We start from the raw sequence: 22,611 nt of genomic DNA, 5'->3' as shown, positions 1-22,611 counted from the left end.
GCCAATTAAAAGGTGTGTTCGTGGTGCAATTATTTGGAGGCCTTAGTGCACGAGGTCTGACCATTGGGTGTGATAATTGAGCTACCTATATAAGGATTTTGAGCCCCATTTTACACATATACAATCTTCGAGAGAAAGGAACACAAGAGAGGTTGGAGGAGTCTAGAGATTAGATAGACACACACCATTTGAGAGTCTTTCCACTCATCTAGGGTTTCCATCAAGGAGAAAAAGATCAATTCAACTATGGAGATGGCCCTTGAGGGTTGGATGACAACATCAATGAGTGGCTAAACCATTCTTTTAGGGCTAGAGCTAGCCCTAAGCATGCCTCCTAGACTTTGATGTTTTGTAATTAATGGGGATTAGTGTTGTAATTCTTGCCTTGACCTTTGATATATATATAAATATTGTTTCTACCGTGATTTATGTCGTTTAATTCTTCCAATTGATCATTTCATTCTATTCATATGTCTATGTATGCTAGAATAGATGTCCATGTGTTTATCTCTAGGTTTTGTGATATTGATGCATGTCTATGTGTGTTGATACTACGAATCTAGTGATGGTCAAGGCATGGTGCTTTCATGGAATACTTTTGTGATTTTTTTGATGGTTCATGCTCATTTCTTGATGGATTGTGCCTCTTCTTTAGTTTACTTAGTTTAATTTTCATGTCCCTAACTTAGTTGTAGTGTAGTTGGTTTACTTTATTAGATGGGAGGACAATCCATGCTTGTTGTTTGATGTTCCATACTTATGAATGCAAGTAATATATTTCTCTAATTTTAATGATGTGTATTGATTGTGGACTTAGGGAAAGAATAATGGCTTAATTTGATATGTTGTGCTATTCATTAGTTTGTTTAGACAATGTATACTTAATTAGTCATACATACTTGTTGATTCAATTAATGACACACACTAGTATTGTAACACATAATCCCCCTCATTCATTACACATTGAGTGTCTAGGAAGGTGATGTTTAGTAGTGACTTCTAGGTCCCAAGATCCATCTCTTATTCTTTACACTTTCTTAATTTAGTTATTTCAATTGCTTTACCTTGCATCCACTTAGTCAAAATTGTAGTTTAATTAACCAATCAAACCACATTTTGATCATTCGACCTACTAATCAGACCTTGTTTCCAAGTAAAAGTACGCTTCCAATCCCTTGGGACGATCCCTACTCTCCCTAACTATATTTTTAGTTAAAAGTGGTAGTGGCATTTCATAAATTTAAACTTGGCCACACTACACCTTTTGCTTGTTGCCTCGACACACACCAAGTAATATGAAATTATATGTTATTTATTGTTATGATATGATATGATTTTAATCAATTGCATATCTGTATTGTATAATCTTAAACATGATATATATATGTTTGGATTATTTGAGGACCATTGTCAGAATGTGGTTCTATGTCATGCTATTGTCAGGATATGGATGACATGCCATTGTTAGAATATGGTTATTATATATTTTTATAGATGTTTTCCAACCCATTGTTAGGATGTGGGTATGGTCAGTTGTGTTAGTGTACCAATGTCAAGATTTGGTTCTATGTCATGCCATTGTCAGGATATGGATGACATACCATTATTAGGATATGACTATTATATATTTTTATATAATTTTCAACCCATTGTTAGGATATGGGTTTGATTATTGTTTTAGTACACCATTGTTACGATATGGTTAGTTATATCTCTAGTGATATTATGTGTACCATGATATGACCTCGAGGTCTCATGATCAATGGTTAAGATGGAGACGTATATTACTAGTTAAGATGGGTGGATTTAGGGATGTGTATGCCATGGTAGAAGGAGGACTCGTGACCACTTTTGTATGCGATTTGCATGAGATACTCACTACACGATTGAGTCTGCCTTGATTCAGTGAGAGTCTTTAGTGTGTATATTTATATACTTATCGATTATGTAGCTATTGCATGAGTTAGCTATAGATGTGTAGTTTTTGAGGTCTCTGTTTGGATTGTCGTATAAAGGACTTATTCAGGTCTTTGTTATATTTTTCAGGTCTTTGTCGGTTCCAGATGTATAGCTTGTTCGTGTGGTTTAGAGATCAATCATCATCACTCTTCCGGTGTCATCGATGTAAGGTTCTATCTTCTGATTAGTTATTTCAGTTTATTAGACATTTGTTTATTTTCAGTTTGAGATTTATTAGGGGTCCATGATATGCGAATTCCCGAGTTGTATATTGGAGATTCATTATTTATTATATGGAAATTTTGTATCAGAAATTGTTATATTTATTAATTTAGTTTTCTTTAAGAGTTATTATTTATTCTATTTTATTCCTTTTTGTATTCTGTCTTCGATTATTGCCTAATTGTTTTGATACCCCCGTGTTTTTCGGGTGTGGGCCTGTCCAACCTACCCGTGGTAATTCGGGTGTATCACATATTCCTTCAGCAAAGGACTATAATGCCACTGCCACCTTGCATATTTGTCCTCTAGTGAGCTTGCCTTTTGATAGCTTGCATATATAGATACACAGGAATATATATTAAGCGTAACCACTAAGCAATGCATAACAAGCCTCATTTTCTCACACTAGGACCACATGACACATGTCACATATTTGATCTTCATTTGTAATGACCAAAATACCCCTGCAAGGGACACTTTCAATATATTGCATCTATGAATACTTGATCAAAGTGTATTTTAGAGCAATGCAATACAATGCAGTATCTCACACAAATGTATAATGATAGAATGCATGTGTGCAAAGTCTTAATTGCCCCTGAATGATTGTAGCCAAATAACACCTTCTGAACCACACCTGTAAGCCCTAATTTGACTGTAATGAGCAATGTCAATACAATATAGCTTCCTTAAGCTATCTCAAGTGATATCTCATGAATGTAAAATGACAATGCTACCCTTATAAGCCTATGTAATGAACTGAGTATACCAAAGCCACTTGAAACTCACATATATGGACCTGCGACAGCTTTTTGATAGAGGTGCACACGGTTCCGGTTCTCACAGTTCCGGTTAGTACCGGAACTGGAACCGTTCACAAGGGTTCCTTAAAAATGGAACCGGAACTGTATAGTATGGAACCATTAACTCTCGACAAGTACGGAGCTTCAGAAGTGTTAGGTTTCGGCATTGGAAAGAGATGAGCTTGAGAGCTTCGTCGTCGATGCTCGCAGATCTGCGATCGCATTTCAGAGCGAGTTTAGTCACCGCATCGAACCTCGAAAACAGAAACGGAACCACCGAGAGTAGATCGGCTTGGGCGTTGAGAGAGAAACGGTGACGACTCTGTCCCTCGATCTGAAACCACCGGTGATAGACAAGAGAGCATCGTTTTCGATAACCGGAGCCAAACGACTGGAATATGGAAGCTAAGCACTCGTCGGGAAGGTTGGAGATGTAGTCGGGGAGATCAGGAGCGTCGATAATGATGTCCTCAAATGACCAACATGCCAGCGTCGGTCAACTCTCTGTAAACACAGAGCTTTAGACGGGTTAGGTTTCGATATCGGAAAGAGATGAGCTTGAGAGCTTCGTCGCCGATGCTCGCAGATCTGTGATCGCATTTCAGAGCGAGTTTAATCACCGCATCGAACCTCGAAAACAAAGACGGAACCACTGAGAGCAGATCTACTTGGGCATTCGTCACTTTGTCAAATCCTAAGATGAGATCATAAGAGATTGAGAATTTAAGAGGAGGCGACTGGAGAGACTGAGAGAGTGAGACATTTAGGGCAAAAAACTAAAAAAATATGGTTTTTTTCAGGTCCAGCGACTTATCTTTACTTCGTTTTTTAGTATAAAATTAAATATATAATACATATATATATATATATATATATATATATATATATATATATATATATGTATATACGGTTTCAGTTCTTACCGGTTCCCACGGGCTGGAACCAGAACCGGAACCGTATGTCCACGGTTCTTAAATTCGAAACCCAAGCCAGAACCGGAATAGTGAGAATCAGAAAAAACGGTTCCGGTTCTTTTGTGCACCCATACTTTTTGACATTAAAAAGGGCAAACCCTAATTTAAAGATGGGGACCAACACTTTTATTTTCTTAAAAATTAAAATAAAAAGCACATATTAATGGTGGTTCTCTCATAGCATATACTTTTAGGGTGGTGTTTGATAGTACTGAAATATAAGAAATTTTAAGATTAAAAAATCAACTTTAACCCAAAAAATATGACTGTCCCATAAAATCATAAAGTCTCATTGCAATGCATACCTAACCTTAGCCATAAACCCACACCTTTAAAGTCCATTGCAACGTAAATTCACTAACCCTAGTATAATAGGTGGGCGCTTGCTTATTTACCAAAAAACTCAAGCTGTTGGGTAGTATTGCATACGAACCCACCAATTTATACCCAATCACTTTCTCATCCGGATTTGATATGGAACAAATGGCCCTTGTTACATTTTTTCGCACCCAAACCGAAACACCCTCGTTGCGGCTCTAGTCACCCTGCCTACTCGGGCTGGCTCACCCGGATGCCTTCGGGGTCGGGCACTTGGCGTGACACCGGATCAAGGATTATGTCTGGTTTTGATACCAATTGTAACGGATGAACGCTTACTCATTTATCCAAAAACTCAAACTGTTGAGTAATACTGCATACCCACCCATTTATACTCAATCATTTTCCCATCTGGATTCGATGTGGGACAAATGACCCTCATTACATCTAGCCACGTGCTCACACCTTTGAAGTCTATTGCAATGTATATCTACCCACTCGAATACGGACATATTAATTTAAAGAGTTAGATGCTCTATCAAATAGAATATTGGGCAATGCCCAAAAAATTATACATGAATTGAGTTATTAAGGGCCTACTTGGTAATTTTAAGACAAAACACAAAATTTTACAAAATCTCTGATTCAATTTTCTAGAAATTGTTTAATAAAACCTCTCTAAAAAACACTCGTTTTCAATCAGCCAGCCCAGCCCAGCCCTCTTAAGAACGCGTTTGGACAAAATTCAATAACTACTATCGCTCTCGCGCAAATTCGCATCTTCTCAAAGCAATTCCCTCGCGATTCTTACAATCTCTCTCTCTCTCTCTCTCTCTCTCTACAAGTAACTTTCTTCTTCCTCCTCTTTCCATCTCTCAAACCGCCAAAAAACAAAAATCACATTTTGTCACAAATTATGCTTCGTCTCTGTAACAGAACACGTCGTTGTATTCGCTTCTCTCTCCTCCGCCGTACCTTCTCATCTCCGCCTTCTTCTTCAGCCTCACCACGACGCCACCCCGAAGTAAATTCCGTCCAATGCCCAAAGGATCTCAACAATCCCCAACGTGTCCCTTCACCGCCAATCCTCCACCACCACCCCACCTCTCTCTCTCTTCTCCCTTCTTCTTCTCTCTCTCGCAGCTCTGCCCTCGCCATCTCCGCAACCCTAATCTCCGCCATCGTCGCCTCTTACGCCCTAATTTCAACGAACCCCAACGACGAATCGAAACCAAGATCGTATCGTATTTATGACGATCTCGATCACGCAATTGAACGGTACAATGAGAGTTTCAAGAAGATAGTCAACCGGATGAAGCAGACCGGAGTCGCGGCCTCTGTGTTGTGGCAGTCGTTGAGGTCGGTGCTTTCTTCGGCGAACCACGGGGTTCGGTCCGGGTTCGAGCTTAGGGTTGCGGCGCTTCTCGCGGACATTGCGGCCGCCAATGCGAGCCGGAGGGCGGCGATAGTAGGTGCTGGTGGCGGTGCGGTGTTGGATTGGCTTCTCGAGACGGTGGCTACCTCGGGGGACAATTGTGGGACACAGGCGGAGGCTGCGAGGGCATTGGCTTACTTGATTGCTGATCCGAATGTGTGTGAAATGATTCTTGGGAGGCCTCACGCTGTTCCCAACCTTCTCAGGTTTATTTTCACTACTCAGCCTCAGAAAACAAAAAAGGTGAGTATTTCTTTCAATTTTCTCGTCTCGTGGTTAATTAAGTTTTAAATAAGTAACAAATTTAGCAATCATGTTGCAATCACTGTTTAAGATATACGTGATTAATTCTTATGTTGTAGTTTAATGTCGTACCCCCAATTGTTGAATTCATTGAATTTAGTGAAATTTTAGTTAGGTTTTGTTGGTTTGAACTGAAAATTGTAAAATGTTGTTGAATTACTGTGAGGCTTGGTTCATTGTGATGAATCTTTTACAATGAAGCTTACAGTGTCAAAACTGAAGGAAAAATAACATCCTTTCACAATGAAGCTCGTTCATGGAATTAGTTTGAGGCAAAGAGAAAGCTAATAAGTACAGAAGGTGTCATGTCCATTTCAAATGTGTTCGGACATTGATACTGTGTAGGCACTGATGACTCATGTCCCACATGTCGTGATTGTGTCCATAATTATAAAATCATTTGTTGTTTTGGACTTGGCTGGCACATCCTAAAGTGTTAAAACAAACTTCTTGGTTAACAATATGAAGTGTAATCTCACTCATGAATGAGTGATGCCAGAACACTTTTACTAATAAGGTGTAAGCAGTCTCATCCTCGTAAAAACAAGGTGAAAACATTCTTGAAGTATCCAACCTTCCTTTTATTTAAGCAAATCTAAGTAAAGCTTGTAAAGAAAACTTCTAATATAGCACAAGAAAATAAATACAATGGAATGATGTAATAGGGGAGTAACATTTGCATTATCGTCCACATTATATGATTTTTAGTGTAAAAATTAGAAAATTAATTAAAATTCTAAAACAAACTTTTCTAAAAAAAATTCTGAAACTAAAATTTATGTATTGTCATGTATACCCTCTACATATATATATATAAATTTTTTTTTTTTTTCTTTTTAAAGATTTGTCGTGTTCTCATATCCGTATCATATTGTATTCTTGCTCCGTGAGCTCTTATTATTATTTTTTTTTTCTTTTTTCCCCTGTTAGCTTCTGTGTCTTTGCTACTTTGAAAAACTATATCTTTACAATAATCAGAGAGAGAGAGAGTGTGTGTAACTCTATAATGGAAATCAATATTTTCTCATGAAGTCATGATATATATATATATTTTCATGGCATGGATTGCAATAAAACAATTGATGCTTAGATGAAGTTTTTGGTCTTTGATTGTGTTTTGGCAATACAATTGTAGTCAATAGAGCTGATTGTCATCTCAGTACACAATTTATATCAATAGCATCAAAACAAAAAACCAAAAGTAATATTCTATCTGTCTAGAACATTATGCATTTAAGATATTTGCAGTCTGTAGCTATATCAAATGGATTGGTGTTTTCTATTTGTTAATGTGGTTTCATTTAGTAACAGAATAGCTCCTTTTTTGTTTCTTCAACGGTCTAATTGGATTATGCTGGCCTTATAAATGGATCCCCTAGAATTTGTGCAAATGATTTTTGTGATGCTTTTGAATTCTTTTTTTTGCCATTGATTTATTGTATTTCTGTGGAAGCAGCAACCAAGACGTAGTTCATTCGATGTTTCTGATTCTTTGAAAGGTAGAAGCATGCTTGTCGCTGCTATCATGGACATCGTCACTGAGAGCTTAGACAAGGTATCATTTAAACCATTACTGCCAGAACATGCTGAAATGAGAGATATCGCAGCAGCCATTCAAGTCATTGAGGAAGGTGGGATGCATTTGGATGAGTCACATGGAGCTGAGGATGATGAAAATGGTGGGAAAGGAATGAGGGGGATTGGAATAAAAATTCTTGGAGGTACAACAGTTGTAGGGCTTTCACGAACTAACGGAATGATGGAATTGGAGTCTTCTGGTGTCAATGACTCAGATTCAGTTAAATATACTCCTAAAAACCTTTTGTTTAACAAAATAAATAATACTCCGCAAGCACCGGATGTTGTTCCTGGACTTTGGGATGATTTGCATTGTCAACATGTTGCAGTACCTTTTGCGACATGGGCATTAGCAAATTGGGCAATGGCATCAGAGGCGAATAGATCTCATATTAATGAACTAGATCAGGATGGTTGTGCTGTCATGACTGCTTTAATGGCACCTGAGAGATCTGTGAAATGGCATGGGAGTTTGGTGGCTCGGTTGCTGTTAGAGGACCACAGTTTACCCTTAAATGATTCTGTTTCTGATTGGAGTTCCAGTCTTCTTTCTACCGTTTCTCAAGCAAGTAAGACAGAAGACATCCCTTTGACTCAGGTGGCTTTGTCTGCATTTTTAGTTTCTATTGAGAGATGCCCTGTGGCAAAGAAGGTCATAATGGAGAAGGGCCTTAATCTGATGAGAGAAACTGCTAAAAGAATGACAAAGCATAAGAATGTGCAAGAAGCATTAGCAAAGGCCTTAGAATCGCTCTCTACCGGGGACATGCATTTATCTTTTGAAGAAAGTCAAAAGTGGTCAGGTATTTTGCTTCATTGGATATTTGGAAAATTCTCCTCTGATGCTATACGATCTTCAGCTATAAAAATCCTTTCACGCATTCTTGAAGACCATGGGCCATCTTCCATACCAATTTCCCAAGGATGGCTGGCTATTTTACTTTCTGATATTCTGAAGACAACATCAACCAAAGGAACTCAACCTAAAAATGACAAAGTGAAGGTCTGGATATACTTTTTCCTCTGTTTTCCTTGTAAAAGTTAATAATGTTGCATACAGATGCTAACCGATTAAAGTAATTGTAGTCTAATGCTATTAACAGTTATGTTGAGAACTATATATACTATCTACTCAGATATCTGTGATGTTATTCATGAAGCTACTTAATATTTGCAGACGAAAGTAGATCAAACAAATATACTTTCTGCTGCACAGACTGCTAATCTGTTGGCGAGTGCTGTAGTTAATCTAGCAGTAAATCAGCTGGGAGCACCCACTGATAGTGCTGATGCATACCCTCTAGCAGATCTTCTTGCTCTTGAACCCTTTGCTGGACCATTCAAAAACCTGAAGAAAGATAATCTGCCTAAAATTGATGCTGCGGATTCTGCATTGGCTACCCTTAAAGGTATCAAAGCACTGACAGAAGTCTGTGCTGAAGATTCTCTATGTCAAAACAAAATAGCTGATTTTGGGGTTCTGTGTTTGCTGAGGCGTTTTTTGTTGCGAGATGATTATGAGCAATTGGCTGCAAACGAAGCATATGATGCATCAAGAGCACTAGAGTCACAAGAGCGGGTCACTAGTGTTCCTGGTAAATCTTCTGTTGTAGATACTAATGATCCGTCTAGCGTCCGAGTTCCACCTACTGGTCACATTAGAAGGCATGCAGCTCGGTTGCTAACTATTCTTTCAGTCCTCCCAAAGGTTCAAAAAATGATTGTAGCAGATGATACATGGTGTAAATGGCTTGAGGATTGTGCTAATGGGAGGATCCAAGGTTGCAATGATGCTAAAATTCAAAGTTATGCCAGAGCAACACTGCTGAATGTGTTTTGCAATGACCAATTTGACCTGAGCTCTGGAAATGATAATATTCATGATACTGACCTTGTGAACCAAAACCGTAGTTGCCCTTATTTTGCTGACATGATATTTTTAATTAATCCCGAACTTTCACATTGGAAGTGTCCTGCAAAAATAAATGCTGACACTGATTTTAGAATGCCAACAAAGAAGCCAAACTCTGTTGATAAATCATCACCTAGTGATGATGATTCTGTTGAGAATGAGGATATATCTGCAACCAGTGATGGAAATGGTAAAAACTTGTGTGCTTGTACGCATAGATCTGAGAGTTGTTCACAGTCTGAAGTTCCTTTACTGGATGTTGTCTTTGTTCATGGCCTGCGTGGTGGGCCTTTTAAGACATGGCGCTTAGCCGAGGACAAGGAATCAACTAAGTCTGGTCTTGTAGAGAAGATTGATGAGGAGGCAGGGAAGCAAGGTACATTCTGGCCTGGAGAATGGCTTTCAGCTGATTTCCCTCGTGCCCGCTTGTTCTCTATAAAGTACAAGGTTTGTCATAGATTTGGTGCTTCTGGTCTTGTTGTAATTCAAAAAGTTCTAGAACATCCAGATTTCCTTTTTATTTTTATTTTTATTTTTATGTAAATTAGTTCCTTGAACACATTGGAGTTCTTTTGCGTTCTACTTGCGCATGTTTTGTAGTTAAAATTTTCATGATGATCTCTTACCTCTGATTGAATGCTGATGCAGAGTAATCTTACACAGTGGTCTGGAGCTAGTTTGCCTCTTCAGGTTTGTAATGTTTTATTGACAAGTAAGAAACATCATAAGGCATGCTATTTGGGTTATTAATGCATGATATGGTATTCTTTTGAGGAGTTAAAATTGCCACTGATTTATTAACCATATGTATAAGAGGTTTTAAATCATAAATATATGCTTACAAAATATATATTGGTATATTTACAAATGCGCACACAAACACACAAGCGTGTGCACACACACACACACACACACAGTGAACCTGAGAGATTTTGATTTTGGATTACTGGGACATGGTTTCTTTGCCAATTCTATAATTGTTCTTTTAGTGCTAGTAAACGTGAATTGGGTAGTTATTGTTAAACACACATGATAAAATATTAGCAAGTAATGATTAGTTGTCCATATATTTTATATGCATGTATACCTATAGATTTTTTTTTCATCCTTTTATTTACATCTATATATATATATAGTTTACTTTAGCTGTCTTGTTTGTAACTAAAACAGTATGCAGTTGTTTTCAAGATTTTATTTTTGTATTTTATTTTGTAGAATAAGGATCATAACCATAGGCAGCTCTGATGTTAGAGTGGCCCAAGCTAAATCTAGTAAAGAAGTGGGGGTTGGATTGGTCTTGAGAGCTATTCAACTACTTCTAACAAAAATTCAATATTAAAACCAACTTTAACAACTTATCAAAAATTAAGTAACAAAAAATAACTTCAATTAAATTTTGTAAAGTGTGTAAAAAAAAAAAAAAAAAAAAAATAGCATGGAGAATATAAAGCATAAAAACATCCACACATGAACACAAGATTTATATATGGAGATCCCCAGCCTGAAAAATTGTAGTACAGGCAGATAAAATCCACTATGTGAAGAAAGGCTTATAACTCTGTTATTGGAATCTAACTCAAGAATTTTAGCTACTTATGATCCAAACTCAAACTAGATGATTCTCCTCGATCTCTACTGCTGACAGTCAGTGAACTCGTTCCTCACGTGGGTTGCTCCTCCTTTAGTGTTTTGATATCCATGATGACTATAACATTTGATCCTTTTAGTGTGAGAATTGCTTGCAGTGTTGAAATATTTTAGAGCTCTCAAATCCAATTGATAAAACACTGAAAACATATTCACCATCTATATGAATGGATGATAAATGAAAGATACAAAACATAGTAATTCAATTGCTAGTATACACTCTAAAATTGTATCACATTGCTTTGAATAATGTTTTACATATGCTTGCATGTGCTTGTCTGACTTTTTCTGTAAACATAGTGTCTTTATATATACTTTGAGGGATGGAAGGATTAGGATTTAGAGGGTTTGAGTTATATTTGGAGCATATCTTCCCGCAGATTTCGGTTGATCGAACTCCTTGTCCTTGTCCAATTGGGTTTTGAGTTTCCAAATAGTTTCAAGCATAATGGATTAGAACATATTTATATGGATTGAAACAATATAATTTGAAAACTCTTTTAACATGTTTAATAAAATAGATGAATGCATATGGAACCCTAATGTTGGTGGGTGCATAGCTTGCAAGTTGTATCTACCTTTTTGCCCATGATTGAAGCTTTGAATTCCCGCTTGGACAGAGGTAACTCAACTAACTAACCTAGCTAACTTTTGATATGATAATCGAGTGCTAAAACAAAACATACCGACTCTATTTTGTACAGAAATAGCCAAGCTAAATTCTGTTGACCTAATATATTTATGTCAATTTGTGAAGAGTGAACCACACTGCTTTAGTATAGAAGAATTACACAGATATATATAAATACAAGAGTAGACCTACGTTAGGCTAAACTAGGTAACTCTCCTTACTCCTAAATTACGAGCTAAATTAGGATCTAAATTACAATCATATCTGTACAACCTATTTACAGAAAGAACAATAAGTCAACTATTCCAACACTCCCCCTCAAGCTGGTGAAAAGATATTTTGCATCCCAAGTTTGTCAACAATCTAATGAAAAATTGTGCTAGATAATCCTTTAGTGAGCACATCAGCAATCTGTTTAGAGGATGGAACGTATGGAGTTCAAACTTGTCCTAAGTCCAATTTTTCCTTGATGAAATTTCTATCCACTTCCACATGTTTGGTCCGGTCGTGATGTACTTTATTATGAGCTATATTTATAGCTGTTTTATTATCACAGTATAACATCATTGGGTCCTTCACTTCTACCCTCAAATCTGAGAGTATCATTTTCAGCCAGATTAGTTCGCATATCCCTTGAGCCATAGCTCTGAATTCTGCCTCTGCACTACAGCGAGCAACCACTGGTTGTTTCTTACTTCTCTGCGTAACTAAATTCCCTCCTAAGAAGGTACAGTAGCCAGTAGTTGACCGCTTATCAACCATGGATCCAGCCCAATCGGCATCGGTATATGCTTCTAATTTCAGCTCCTTATCTTTCCGAAATAAGAGTCCCTTGCCAGACGTCCCTTTCAAGTATCTGATGATTCTATAAACTGCATCGAGGTGTGATCTAAGTGGGGCATGCATAAATTGACCAGTGTTGTTCGCGGCGCAGGTCTAGGGCTTGTTGTCATCCCAAGCGCATTGATGTTTACTAGGCACGCGCCTCGGTTGCGCTTCGTCTTGTTTATCAGGCGCGCCTCATTGATATTTTTTTTAAATGATTATTCTATTTCTTAAGCCAAAAAGGGTATTTTTGGCAACTTAATAAACAAATAAGAAAGCCCAAGTGTACGAGAGAAGGAATTTTTGTTTAAAAGAATAAACAAATAAGAAAGCCCAAGAGTCAAGGTGTCAATTGAACAGAGAAAGAGTGAGAATGTGAGACGAACGGCAAAGCCACGTCAGTTTTCTTCTCTACTTCTCTCTTCTCCTTCACTCCTCTCTTCTCATCTTTGTTTACATCTCGCTCTTCGTTTAGTTCTCTTATCTCTCTGTTTTTTGTTTTCTTTTTTTCTTTTGGGCTCTGTTTTTTTTCTCCTTTTCTTCTTTAGAACTTTCTCTCTCTTCATCTACTTCTTCTGTCACTTCGTTTTTTTTTTTTTTTGGCTCTGTTTTTTCTTTTCTTTTCTTGTTAACAATCTATTTATTTATTTATTTGTTAAAAGATTTATGTCTTTTTGTGCTCTCTTTTGCATTTCAAAAAACAAATTATGTTTTGTCTTTCAAGAAAACAAACTTGCGCACTGTTTTATGGTTCTTGGATGCTTGTATAATTGATGGATTTACTTTTTTATATTTGATATTAATTTTTAGAATATTGATATGACTTATGAGATATGAATGTTTTTATGGTAGTTTAAATTTCCAATTGTACACCACGCGCCTAGGCAAAGGACCTCTAGCGCCTTGGTGCGCCTTGAGCTTTTAATAACACTGAAACTGACTCACTACACTTACTGCATAGGCTATGTCCGGCCTTGTATGTGTCTGGCCTTGGTACATTCCACGATCAACCATTTCTTCTTCCTTTTTCCTCCTAACTTGTGGTTGGGTTCTATCGGAGTGTCATTGGGTTTGCAGCCAAGCATACCTGTTTCTTGAAGAAGATCTTGGGTGATTTTTGTTGAGAAATGAAGATCCCCTGCTTAGATCTAGCAACTTCAATTCCAAGAAAATATCTTAGTTTTCCCAAGTCTTTGATCTCGAATTCTTTTGCTAAATAAATCTTCAATGCCATCATTTCTTCAACGTCATCACCCGTGACAATAATGTCATCTACATATACAATTAAGGCAGTGACTCTTCCAATGGAGGACCTTTTTATGAATATGGTGTGATCACCCTGACTTTGAAAGTACCCCCTTTTAAACATTGACTTAGTGAACTTCCCAAACCAAGCCCGTGGAGACTGCTTAAGGCCATAGAGGGATTTTTTAAAGTTGCGTACCTTATTTTTCCTTGATTTCGGCTCATACCCCGGTGGAATATCCATATAGACTTCTTCTTCTAATTCTCCATGGAGGAAAGCATTCTTCACATCAAACTGATGTAGAGGCCAAACCTTATTTGCTGGCAAAGATAGAAGAACTCTAATTGTATTCTTTTTCGCCACCGGTGCAAACGTCTCGTGGTAGTCTATTCCATAAGTTTGAGCGTACCCTTTGGTCACTAGCCTCGCCTTGTATCTGTCCAAAGTGCCATCATCTTTGCATTTGACTGTAAAAATCCATTTGCAGCCCACTGTCTTTTACCCTTCCGGTAAATCAACAACTTCCCATGTCTGATTTTTTTTTTTTCAGCACTCTCATCTCCTCATTCATGGCCTCCCTCCATGGTTTTGAGGTTAAAGCTTCTTGGATAGATGAGGGAACTTGCTGAGACAGAACTTGAGAAAGAAAGGTTCGGTATTGTGGGGATAAATTCTGCATGGATATAAAGTGACATGGGGTGTCAAATACAAGTTTGAACCCCTTCTCTAAGAGCAATGGGCAGATCGAGGTCATTATTAGAATGAATTTTTGAGCTAGAACCTTCATTTGGATTATTTTCATTACCTGTTTCAAGGCTGACAATTGCAGTTGGTGAGGTAATGATGGACTTTTTCCTCCTGGAGTACACGTTGTAAGTGGGAGTCTTAGGTCTCTTGGCTTCTGCTTCTTCATTTGTGGGGAGACTGGGAGGACTATCTAGAGGTGCAGTTAGCGGTTCACTAGGAAGTGAATTAGGAGTAACACTCAGGTTAGGGCCATTGTCATTCTCTTCGGCACCTTCCGTAACTTCAGCAACTTAGTTATTTTTGTCTACAACAATCTTTCCATCCGTTCCTCCAGCGTCCATAGTTTTTGAATTTTCCAAATTCCACCACCAATCTTCCATTTCCGAACCATTCTCCCCCTGAAGATAGGAATTCCCAAAGTAAGGCTGATTTTTGACAAATGACACACCATAGTGATATATGTTTTCCTTGTAGGGGAATAATAGCACTTGTATCCTTTTTGTGTGGAGGAGTACCCTAAGAATATACACTTGACAGATCTAGGATCCAATTTGCTTCGGAAGTGTTGTTGGACATGTACATATGAGACACAACCGAAGACTGTTGGTGATAAAGAGCCAACTCCTTGGAAATTTGGAAATAAGGCAATGAGCTTTTTGATTGGTGTCTAGAATTCAAGAACTTTTGTTGGCATCCTGTTTATAAGATATGTGGCTGTTAGGATTACTTCCCCCAGTAGTTTGTAGGCATGTTCATTTGGAACAAGAGAGCATGAGCTACTTCCAATAGATGCCTATTTTTCCTTTCAGCCACCCTGTTTTGCTTGGGGGTGTCAACGAATGATGAATGGTGCAAAATACCCTCACGTTCCAAGTAGCTTGTTAATCCTTGGTTGAAGTACTCCTTGCCATTATCGGACCCGAGTGTTTGAATTTTGGCCCCAAACTGAGTGTTGATAAATTTGTGGAAAACAGGGAAAATGGATGAGACTTCAGACTTGGATTTCATTAGGTATACCCAAGTGGTTCGAGTGCAATCATCTATAAAAGTAACGAACCAGCGAGTTCCTGAAATATTGGTGACACGAGAGGGACCCCAAACATCCGAATGAATTAAACTAAATGAAGAGACAAATTGCAATTCTTTTATTGGAAAATTCACTCGATGATGTTTAGCAAGAGTACATGACTCACAATGAAAATTACTAACATCATTATTTTCAAACAAAGTAGGAAACAACTTTTTCAACAGCAGAAATGGTGGATGTCCTAAGCGGTTGTGCCAAAGGAAAGTCTGATCAAAAATTGGTTTTGTGAGCTGAAACCAAGCCTTGAGACCCTTGACTATCACTCCTCCACTCGGTCTCCAAGTAGTAAAGTCCATCTCTCAGCTTACCATGTTTAATCGTCTTCCCCGAACGGTCTTGAAAATAACAACCAGAGGGTGTGAACTTAACAGCACAATTCAAATCCTTCGTGATCTTTCCAATAGATAACAGATTGTAATTCTAGTTTGGGACACGAAGAACCGAATTTAAGGACAAGGTGGGTGAAATTTTCACAGTTTCTTGACCGGCTACAAATGATAATGAGCCATCAGCTACTTTTATTTTCTGTTTTCCTAAGCATGGTAAGTAACTAAAAAAATTAAGTGAATTGCTTGTCATATGGTCTGAAGCACCTGAATCTATGATCCAGGTGTTAGAATAATTGCTGGAGGAAATTAATGCTTTTGTACCTGATTGAACCATGGAACAAGAACCTGAACTTGGAGTTGAGGTTGCGTTTCTGTCCTCAAGTTGGTTTGGCAGTGTCCTAAGCCTTTCGATATCAGTTTTGTTTAACCCCAACATCTCCTGATTTGTTTCCACTATGGTGGTTTGATTGGCCTGCCCCGGTTTTGTTGCATAATTCCCTCCTTTGCTGCCAAGACTTTTCAGGTTTTGAGGTTTCTCATGTAACTTCCAACACATCGCCCTAGTGTGTCTAGACTTGTGGCAGTGGTCGCACCACATTCCACATCTTCTCTGTCTATTGGTTTCTTTCTATCTCCTGCATTATAGCCTGGTTTGGACACCACAAGTGCTGAATTCTCGGTATTAGGATCTCCTCCAGAATTACCACCCATTAGCTCCTTACGACTCTCTTCCCCTCGGATATGATCGAAAGCTTCATCAAGGTCGGGAAACGGATCTTTACCCAACACTTGGCCACACGCCTGATCGAATTCAGGATTTAGGCCCACGAAAAACTGAAATACCCGCTCCTTTTCTAGCATGTTTTTCATCTTCTTCGTATCTGCAGTTGATTCCATCTCAACATTTTGATAGAGATCCAGTTCGTCAACATCCCTTTAAGAGCATTATAATACTCTGTGACAGTTGAAGAGCCTTTCTGAGTTCTGATAATCTGCCGCTTTAGTTCAAAATGTTTGAGAGGCAAAACCTCCCTTGGAGTAGGTTCTTGTGACTGCTTCCAAAATATCCTTGGTAGTGGGTAGGAGTAGATATGTCTTGCTGATCTCTGGTTGCATTGAATGGAGTAGCCAAGACAACCATGGAATTCTCGGCCTCCCAGTTTTCATACGTTGGATCATCTTTTGCTAGAGGCTTTGCAGATCCAGTTACATACTTAATTTTCCCTTTGCTTCTCAGGGAAATATTGGCCGATTGGGACCACTCCATAAAGTTTCTTCCATTTAACTTGGAAGTGGAGATCCGCATGGTTGGGTTTTCAGTGTGAATGGAGGCCTGGTTGTTGGAGGACGACATAATCGGATAGATTGACAATGGACTGTCTGAATTTTTTTTTTCAACAGTCACAAACCCCACGGTCTTTGACGACATAATTGAACAGATTGACAATGGACACTCTGAAAAAAAATATTAAGCAGTCACAAACGGCGCGTTAAAGACCGCAAAGAAGGAAGATGAGAATGGTTATGAAGGCCGTAGAAAAACTGACGACAATGAAGGCTGTGAAAGAACTGACAGCAATTAAGGCCGCCGGAAAAACTCCCGAAGAACCTAAATAGGCTCTGATACCATGTAAATTTGTGAAGAATGATCCACACTGCTTTATTATAGAAGAATTACACAGATATATATAAATAAAATAGTAGACCTACGTTTGGCTAAACTAGGTAACTCTCGTTACTCTCCTAAATTACGAGCTAAAAATTAGGATCTAAATTACAATCATATCTGTACAGCCTATTTACAGAAAGAATAATAAGTCAAATATTCCAACAATTTTTATCTGGGGGATCTCATAGAAATTCTTTATTTATTATTATTATTTTATTGTTACTTTCCATAGTGGCAGTTGTTGAATATTCTGATTTAGTTGAGGAATGTTCAGTCGAATTGATTTGAGCACTACCCGCTTCTGCTAAAGGAATTAGTTTGCTCACACCTCGGGCTATATTTTCTTTTAAATTGGGAGGGTGCATGTCTTTTTACCATCTGAACTCTCAATCTTCACATTATCCTTCCACCTTTAGCAGTTCATCGCAGTTGTGGGCCATCCTTGTGCATATGGTTATGTCAATTAGCTATGTCATGTCTTTTCATTGTTAACTCACTGCCAATTAACTTGCTCTTTCTTCTTTACAACCTAATTCGTTTCTACAATTCAGTTTAACCGTGCTCATATATTAAATATATTTGTCCTTTCCCAACATCGTGTGCTGTGAATCATGGCTGAAGTTATACTTATTACTGCTATTCTTTTTCTATTTAACTGGTATTGTGTGTTTTTAATTTTACTATTCTACAAATGTCAATCTATTTCATCAATCGCCCCCTGCCTGTTTGCAAAACATTTATTATTTATGCATCCCTCTTTACTGATTATTAGGGGTGTAAGTGAGCCAAGACAAACACATTTGAAAGTTTGCAAGCTTGGGTTGACTATTGTGAAGATATGTTTGAGCTTGGTCTGAAGTCTGCTGAAATTTACCATACTGTGTTCAAGCTCAGCTCGTGTACTTAAGTTGCTTGGCCTGATCAAGGTCAGTGCCTACTCTCGGTACTTCGGCAGCAAGAAGTTTCCAAAAAAAAGAGCATTGATTAGAGAGTGAGACGTTGAAATGCTATTTGCTCCAGGTTAAAGAACACATCAGTAAAATCTCTTTCCGTTTTCTTCCCCCAAAACAGTACAAGAGTTCAAATGTAAAAAAAAAAATGTCCCCAGTGGTAATTGAACCTAGTGAGGAAAACATGCTCACTTGCTTACCTCTTGGTCATTAATTTTAGTTAGTCCATTGACTGTTTTCCTAGTTTAACAATGGTCCTGCTTATTTATTTATTTATTTTTATTTTTTATTTTTGTATTAGAGCATCTTCACAATTCTAACCACAAAATTAATCCTTCATCCTGTTCTTTCAAAATATATATTTTAAAGAATAAAATGACCCACTCTCAATATAGTGCTGCCAAATTAATTGTCCTATAAAACATGTAGCATGTCCAATTGATGTCTGTTTTGTTTTTTTCAATCCAGTCCCAGTTAACACAATTTGTGTAGGGTCTCGTGTCAATCCCTGGTAGTGGTCAATTTTAACTGGAAATTATTTCTTTTTACAATTAATCTCCTGGTGAACACAACTTCGCTTCACAAGTTTGCTATGATTTATTATGTTAACATAGGCAATAAGTACCTTTGCTTACCAATGGGCCAGTGGCCTAGCGGTATTAGCCTCTTACTTCCCAAAGGGAGGCCAGGGGTTCAAGTCTTAGAAGAGACGTGTGTGTGAGTACCAACTAGGAAAAAAAAAAAAAAAAAGTTACCTTTGCTTTCTTTTTATACCCATCCCTCTATGGCCCTGTTATAAACTTTTTTCTATTTCAGTTTGATTAGTTGATGTCTGCATTTTGAGTCTATCCTTTTCCATTTATCGTATAATAAGAAGATAAGGATAGGTAGCCTATTGTTTGAGCATGAAGACAAATTGAAGTTCAGATACTGTTGTTTTATTTTGTGATGTTTAATTAACTGCTCTTATCCACAGTTCGTAAGCGAAAAAGATCTTGTTTAGATCTTTTATTTATTTTTTGATTTCTGTAGTTTCTTTGCTTGTTGCATATTTTTTTTTATAAATGCTATTTTCTGCAGACACTGTTTAACACACTTCCATATTGAACTTGTACAGGAAGTCAGCTCCATGCTGTTAGAGAAGCTTGTTGATGCTGGCATCGGTAATCGACCTGTTGTTTTCGTGACCCATAGGTTTGTTTATGGTACTCCTCCCCGCCCCCGCGCGCGTGCGATTTCCTGGGTTATTTGGATGGCATGGCATGATATATAGATTATAACAAGTTATCGATGTGAAAACCACCTCTTTTGTAGAAGGAATAGATTTTGCTGTTCCCAAGTAGTTGGGAAAAGGTTTTGTTTGTTGTTGTTTTCTTTCTAATTTGGGTACGGAGCAGAGATTGTGAAAACGAACAGACAAAGCATGCCATTTTAGCTTTTGAATACTAAAATTTTGACTTCATTGCTTTCAGTTGTTGATTTATTGATTTTATGCACTCAACAATAGATTTTCTTTTTAAAATAAGGATTCCTCTTCGCTCTGTAGATGATGGGTTATTAGGGTTTTGGAACTTACACTCCTCTTCCCCATCCCTTGAATTGCCTTCTCAAACTCAGTTGAGCACTACTTTTGTTTTGCCTTTCCTGAGTCAATTTTTTTCTATTGGGTTGCAGCACTGATATAGAAGTAAATCAGTCTTTTAACATCCACTTGCACGTGGTACTTAGTGTTATTAATGGTTCTGTGTGCAGCATGGGAGGCCTGGTTGTCAAGCAGATGCTAAATCAAGCAAAAGCAGAAAATAAGGATAACCTTGTTAACAACACCATTGGACTTGTATGTTACCTTCATTAAATGGAGTTATTTATGCTACAGATTTTTTGTCTGAATTTTTACGATAAATTTTAGTGTATTGTCGTGGTTTCAGGTGTTCTATAGTTGTCCACATTTCGGCAGCAAGCTTGCAGACATGCCTTGGCGAATGGGCCTTGTGTTTCGCCCTGCCCCCACTGTCAGTATCTGATCTTTGTACTAAGCTGTTGTTTTCCCCCTCCAAACAATACTTGGTTGTACTCCCCAAGTTTCTGTTTTCTTATGACATCATGATGTTAATAGATGGTTATTTCCACTTGTAGATAGGGGAGCTAAGAAGTGGATCTCCAAGACTAGTAGAGCTCAACGACTTCATTCGTCACCTTTACAAGAAGGGGCTGCTTGAGGTGCTCAGTTTCTGTGAGGTAAGAGGTTTGTCGTGTTATTGGTATTACAAATAATCAAGTTTGCGTGTTTGGGTGAATGTGCTTGCTAAATTGCAAGTGAGATTCACTAAAGGCTATTTTGCAGACCAAGGTAACTCCGATTGTTGAAGGTTATGGAGGATGGGCCTTCCGAATGGAAATTGTACCTATTGAATCAGCATACCCTGGATTTGGTGAACTTGTTGTAAGTGCAATACTGTTATTTTAGCGTACCATGAATCTTCTTATCATATCAATTATGTTCTATGATGACTTTAAATTACTTGGATACTTATTGAAATACAATTTCTTCCTGTTATGTGTCACAGCATCAAGTGGCCTATCTCTCTGTACTGTTTTAAATCCTTTCTCCAGGGAATTCTCTGATCTGATAGCCATTCTAATCCATTGTCCTAGTCCTTGATGATTGAATTGTGATGTTAGGAGGATGTGAGATATTTTATTACCATGGGATCATTTAATCAAGATTTCATACACGCGTCTCTCATGGGTGTATTCACCACTATTTTTCTGTCATGGTTGCATGAAATGCCTTATTTTCCAGCTACAAATGGAAGATCTGTAAGGATGTAAAACCATATATTTTCTAGCATCCTATTTATAGAAGGAATAGGTAATTACCTAGTGGCCTAGTTGGTAGAGTGCCCAGCTCCCCGAGCGGATGTGCCCGTGTTTGAGTCCCCCCTCCCCTAGTTTGCCAGGGGATAAAAAAAATTTATAGAAGGAATAGGCTGCAGATATCAATCTTTGGGAACAATTAGGAATCGTGGTAGTGTTATCGAGATGGATTCGCTGGCTCTCTTTTTAGTTGTGGTATTTTAGCTTCAAGTAATTGGTGTTTTGAACAAATAGGAATTTGTAGGCCTTTCATGGTTCTTGCTGAACATGCATCTTACCTTGTTTATTTATTATGTGTGTGTATATTTTAACTTACATTGTCCATTTTTATGTTTGGACACAGGTATTAGAGTCCACAGATCATATAAATTCTTGCAAGCCCCTCAGCCGCACCGATCCTTCCTATAAAGAGACTTTAGATTTCTTGCACAAGCTGAAAGCCCAGTTTAAGTGAAGAGTGAAGAAGACATATTTTGCTTTGAAATATATGCATTTGTTGTACTGTAAATAAGCATCCAAGAATCTGGTGCCGAGCTTCACACAGTAGTTGGATCGGTTTGGGGGCTGTCAATTGTAAATTTTACTCCAATTGAGTGCACAATCCATGTGCGAATCAGCATTCCCCAAGATAGCAACATTTGAGGAAGGAAAATTGCCCTGTACGGTTATCATCTCCAACATTAATTGAGAGATTTCATTTGTAGATACTGTACATCCTTAACATCCTCTCTTCTTTTTTGTGAACATAAAAGTTCATATTGTCCTTCCAAAACTTTCCCCTTTTGATATGATTTTTTGTATCAATAGATAGGCCAACAGCGACAGTCAGGGAAGTTCAATACCTAGCTTGTAGCTAATTAATACAATTGTATTGACTGTTGTACATAATTGTTAACCAAGGATGATAAGTGGATGCCACAGTTTAATCCTCTTATAGCTGTGTTGATAATTATCCTTTTTCCCTCTGCTAAGGTCCTGTTTGGTTGGCGTTTTTGTTTATGTGTTTTTGTTGTGGGCTGGGTACTGGAGCAGTGTTTTCAGCCGCAACGTGTTTGGTAAATAATATGTTGTTTTGTATAGTGCAGAAACGCTTTCTAAA

At 37.9% G+C, this 22,611-nt stretch overlaps 1 protein-coding gene across 4 annotated transcripts; it reads left to right on the top strand.

Moving 5' to 3' along the window:
- Window positions 1-5,053: 5,053 nt before the first annotated feature.
- On the top strand, window positions 5,054-22,444 carry LOC132275987 (uncharacterized). 4 transcript variants are annotated; one of them, XM_059777226.1, is made up of 10 exons: window positions 5,056-5,954; window positions 7,471-8,595; window positions 8,770-9,951; window positions 10,153-10,194; window positions 19,753-19,829; window positions 20,388-20,472; window positions 20,564-20,647; window positions 20,772-20,873; window positions 20,980-21,078; window positions 21,203-21,843. In XM_059777226.1, exons 1-10 carry the CDS (start codon window positions 5,193-5,195, stop codon window positions 21,233-21,235), a joined length of 3,591 nt encoding a protein of 1,196 aa, XP_059633209.1. In that variant the 5' UTR covers window positions 5,056-5,192; the 3' UTR covers window positions 21,236-21,843. The 4 variants fall into 4 exon arrangements, 3 of the variants coding, with proteins under 3 accessions (XP_059633210.1, XP_059633209.1, XP_059633207.1); XM_059777224.1 differs by lacking the exon at window positions 21,203-21,843 and adding an exon at window positions 21,856-22,444 and having other exon boundaries at window positions 5,059-5,954; XR_009470816.1 differs by lacking the exons at window positions 20,772-20,873; window positions 20,980-21,078; window positions 21,203-21,843 and having other exon boundaries at window positions 5,054-5,954; window positions 19,753-19,840.
- The last annotated feature ends 167 nt before the right edge of the window (window positions 22,445-22,611 follow it).

Source organism: Cornus florida, unplaced genomic scaffold (assembly GCF_030987335.1).
Source record: "Cornus florida cultivar Cherokee Brave unplaced genomic scaffold, ASM3098733v1 CherokeeBrave_3.0.0_Hap2_Chr10, whole genome shotgun sequence".
Classification (NCBI taxonomy): Eukaryota; Viridiplantae; Streptophyta; class Magnoliopsida; order Cornales; family Cornaceae; genus Cornus; species Cornus florida.
Note: the sequence above shows the minus strand (reverse complement) of the source record. Positions and strands in the feature narration are given on the sequence as shown.

Bases quoted from the DNA above. Each gene is read 5' to 3' on its own strand.
- LOC132275987 (XM_059777224.1), top strand. From the start codon at position 5,193: ATGCTTCGTCTCTGTAACAGAACACGTCGTTGTATTCGCTTCTCTCTC. The intron at 19,830-20,387 runs GTTTGTTTATGG...TTCTGTGTGCAG, and splicing joins GTTGTTTTCGTGACCCATAG to CATGGGAGGCCTGGTTGTCA. The intron at 21,079-21,855 runs GTAAGTGCAATA...GTTTGGACACAG, and splicing joins CTGGATTTGGTGAACTTGTT to GTATTAGAGTCCACAGATCA.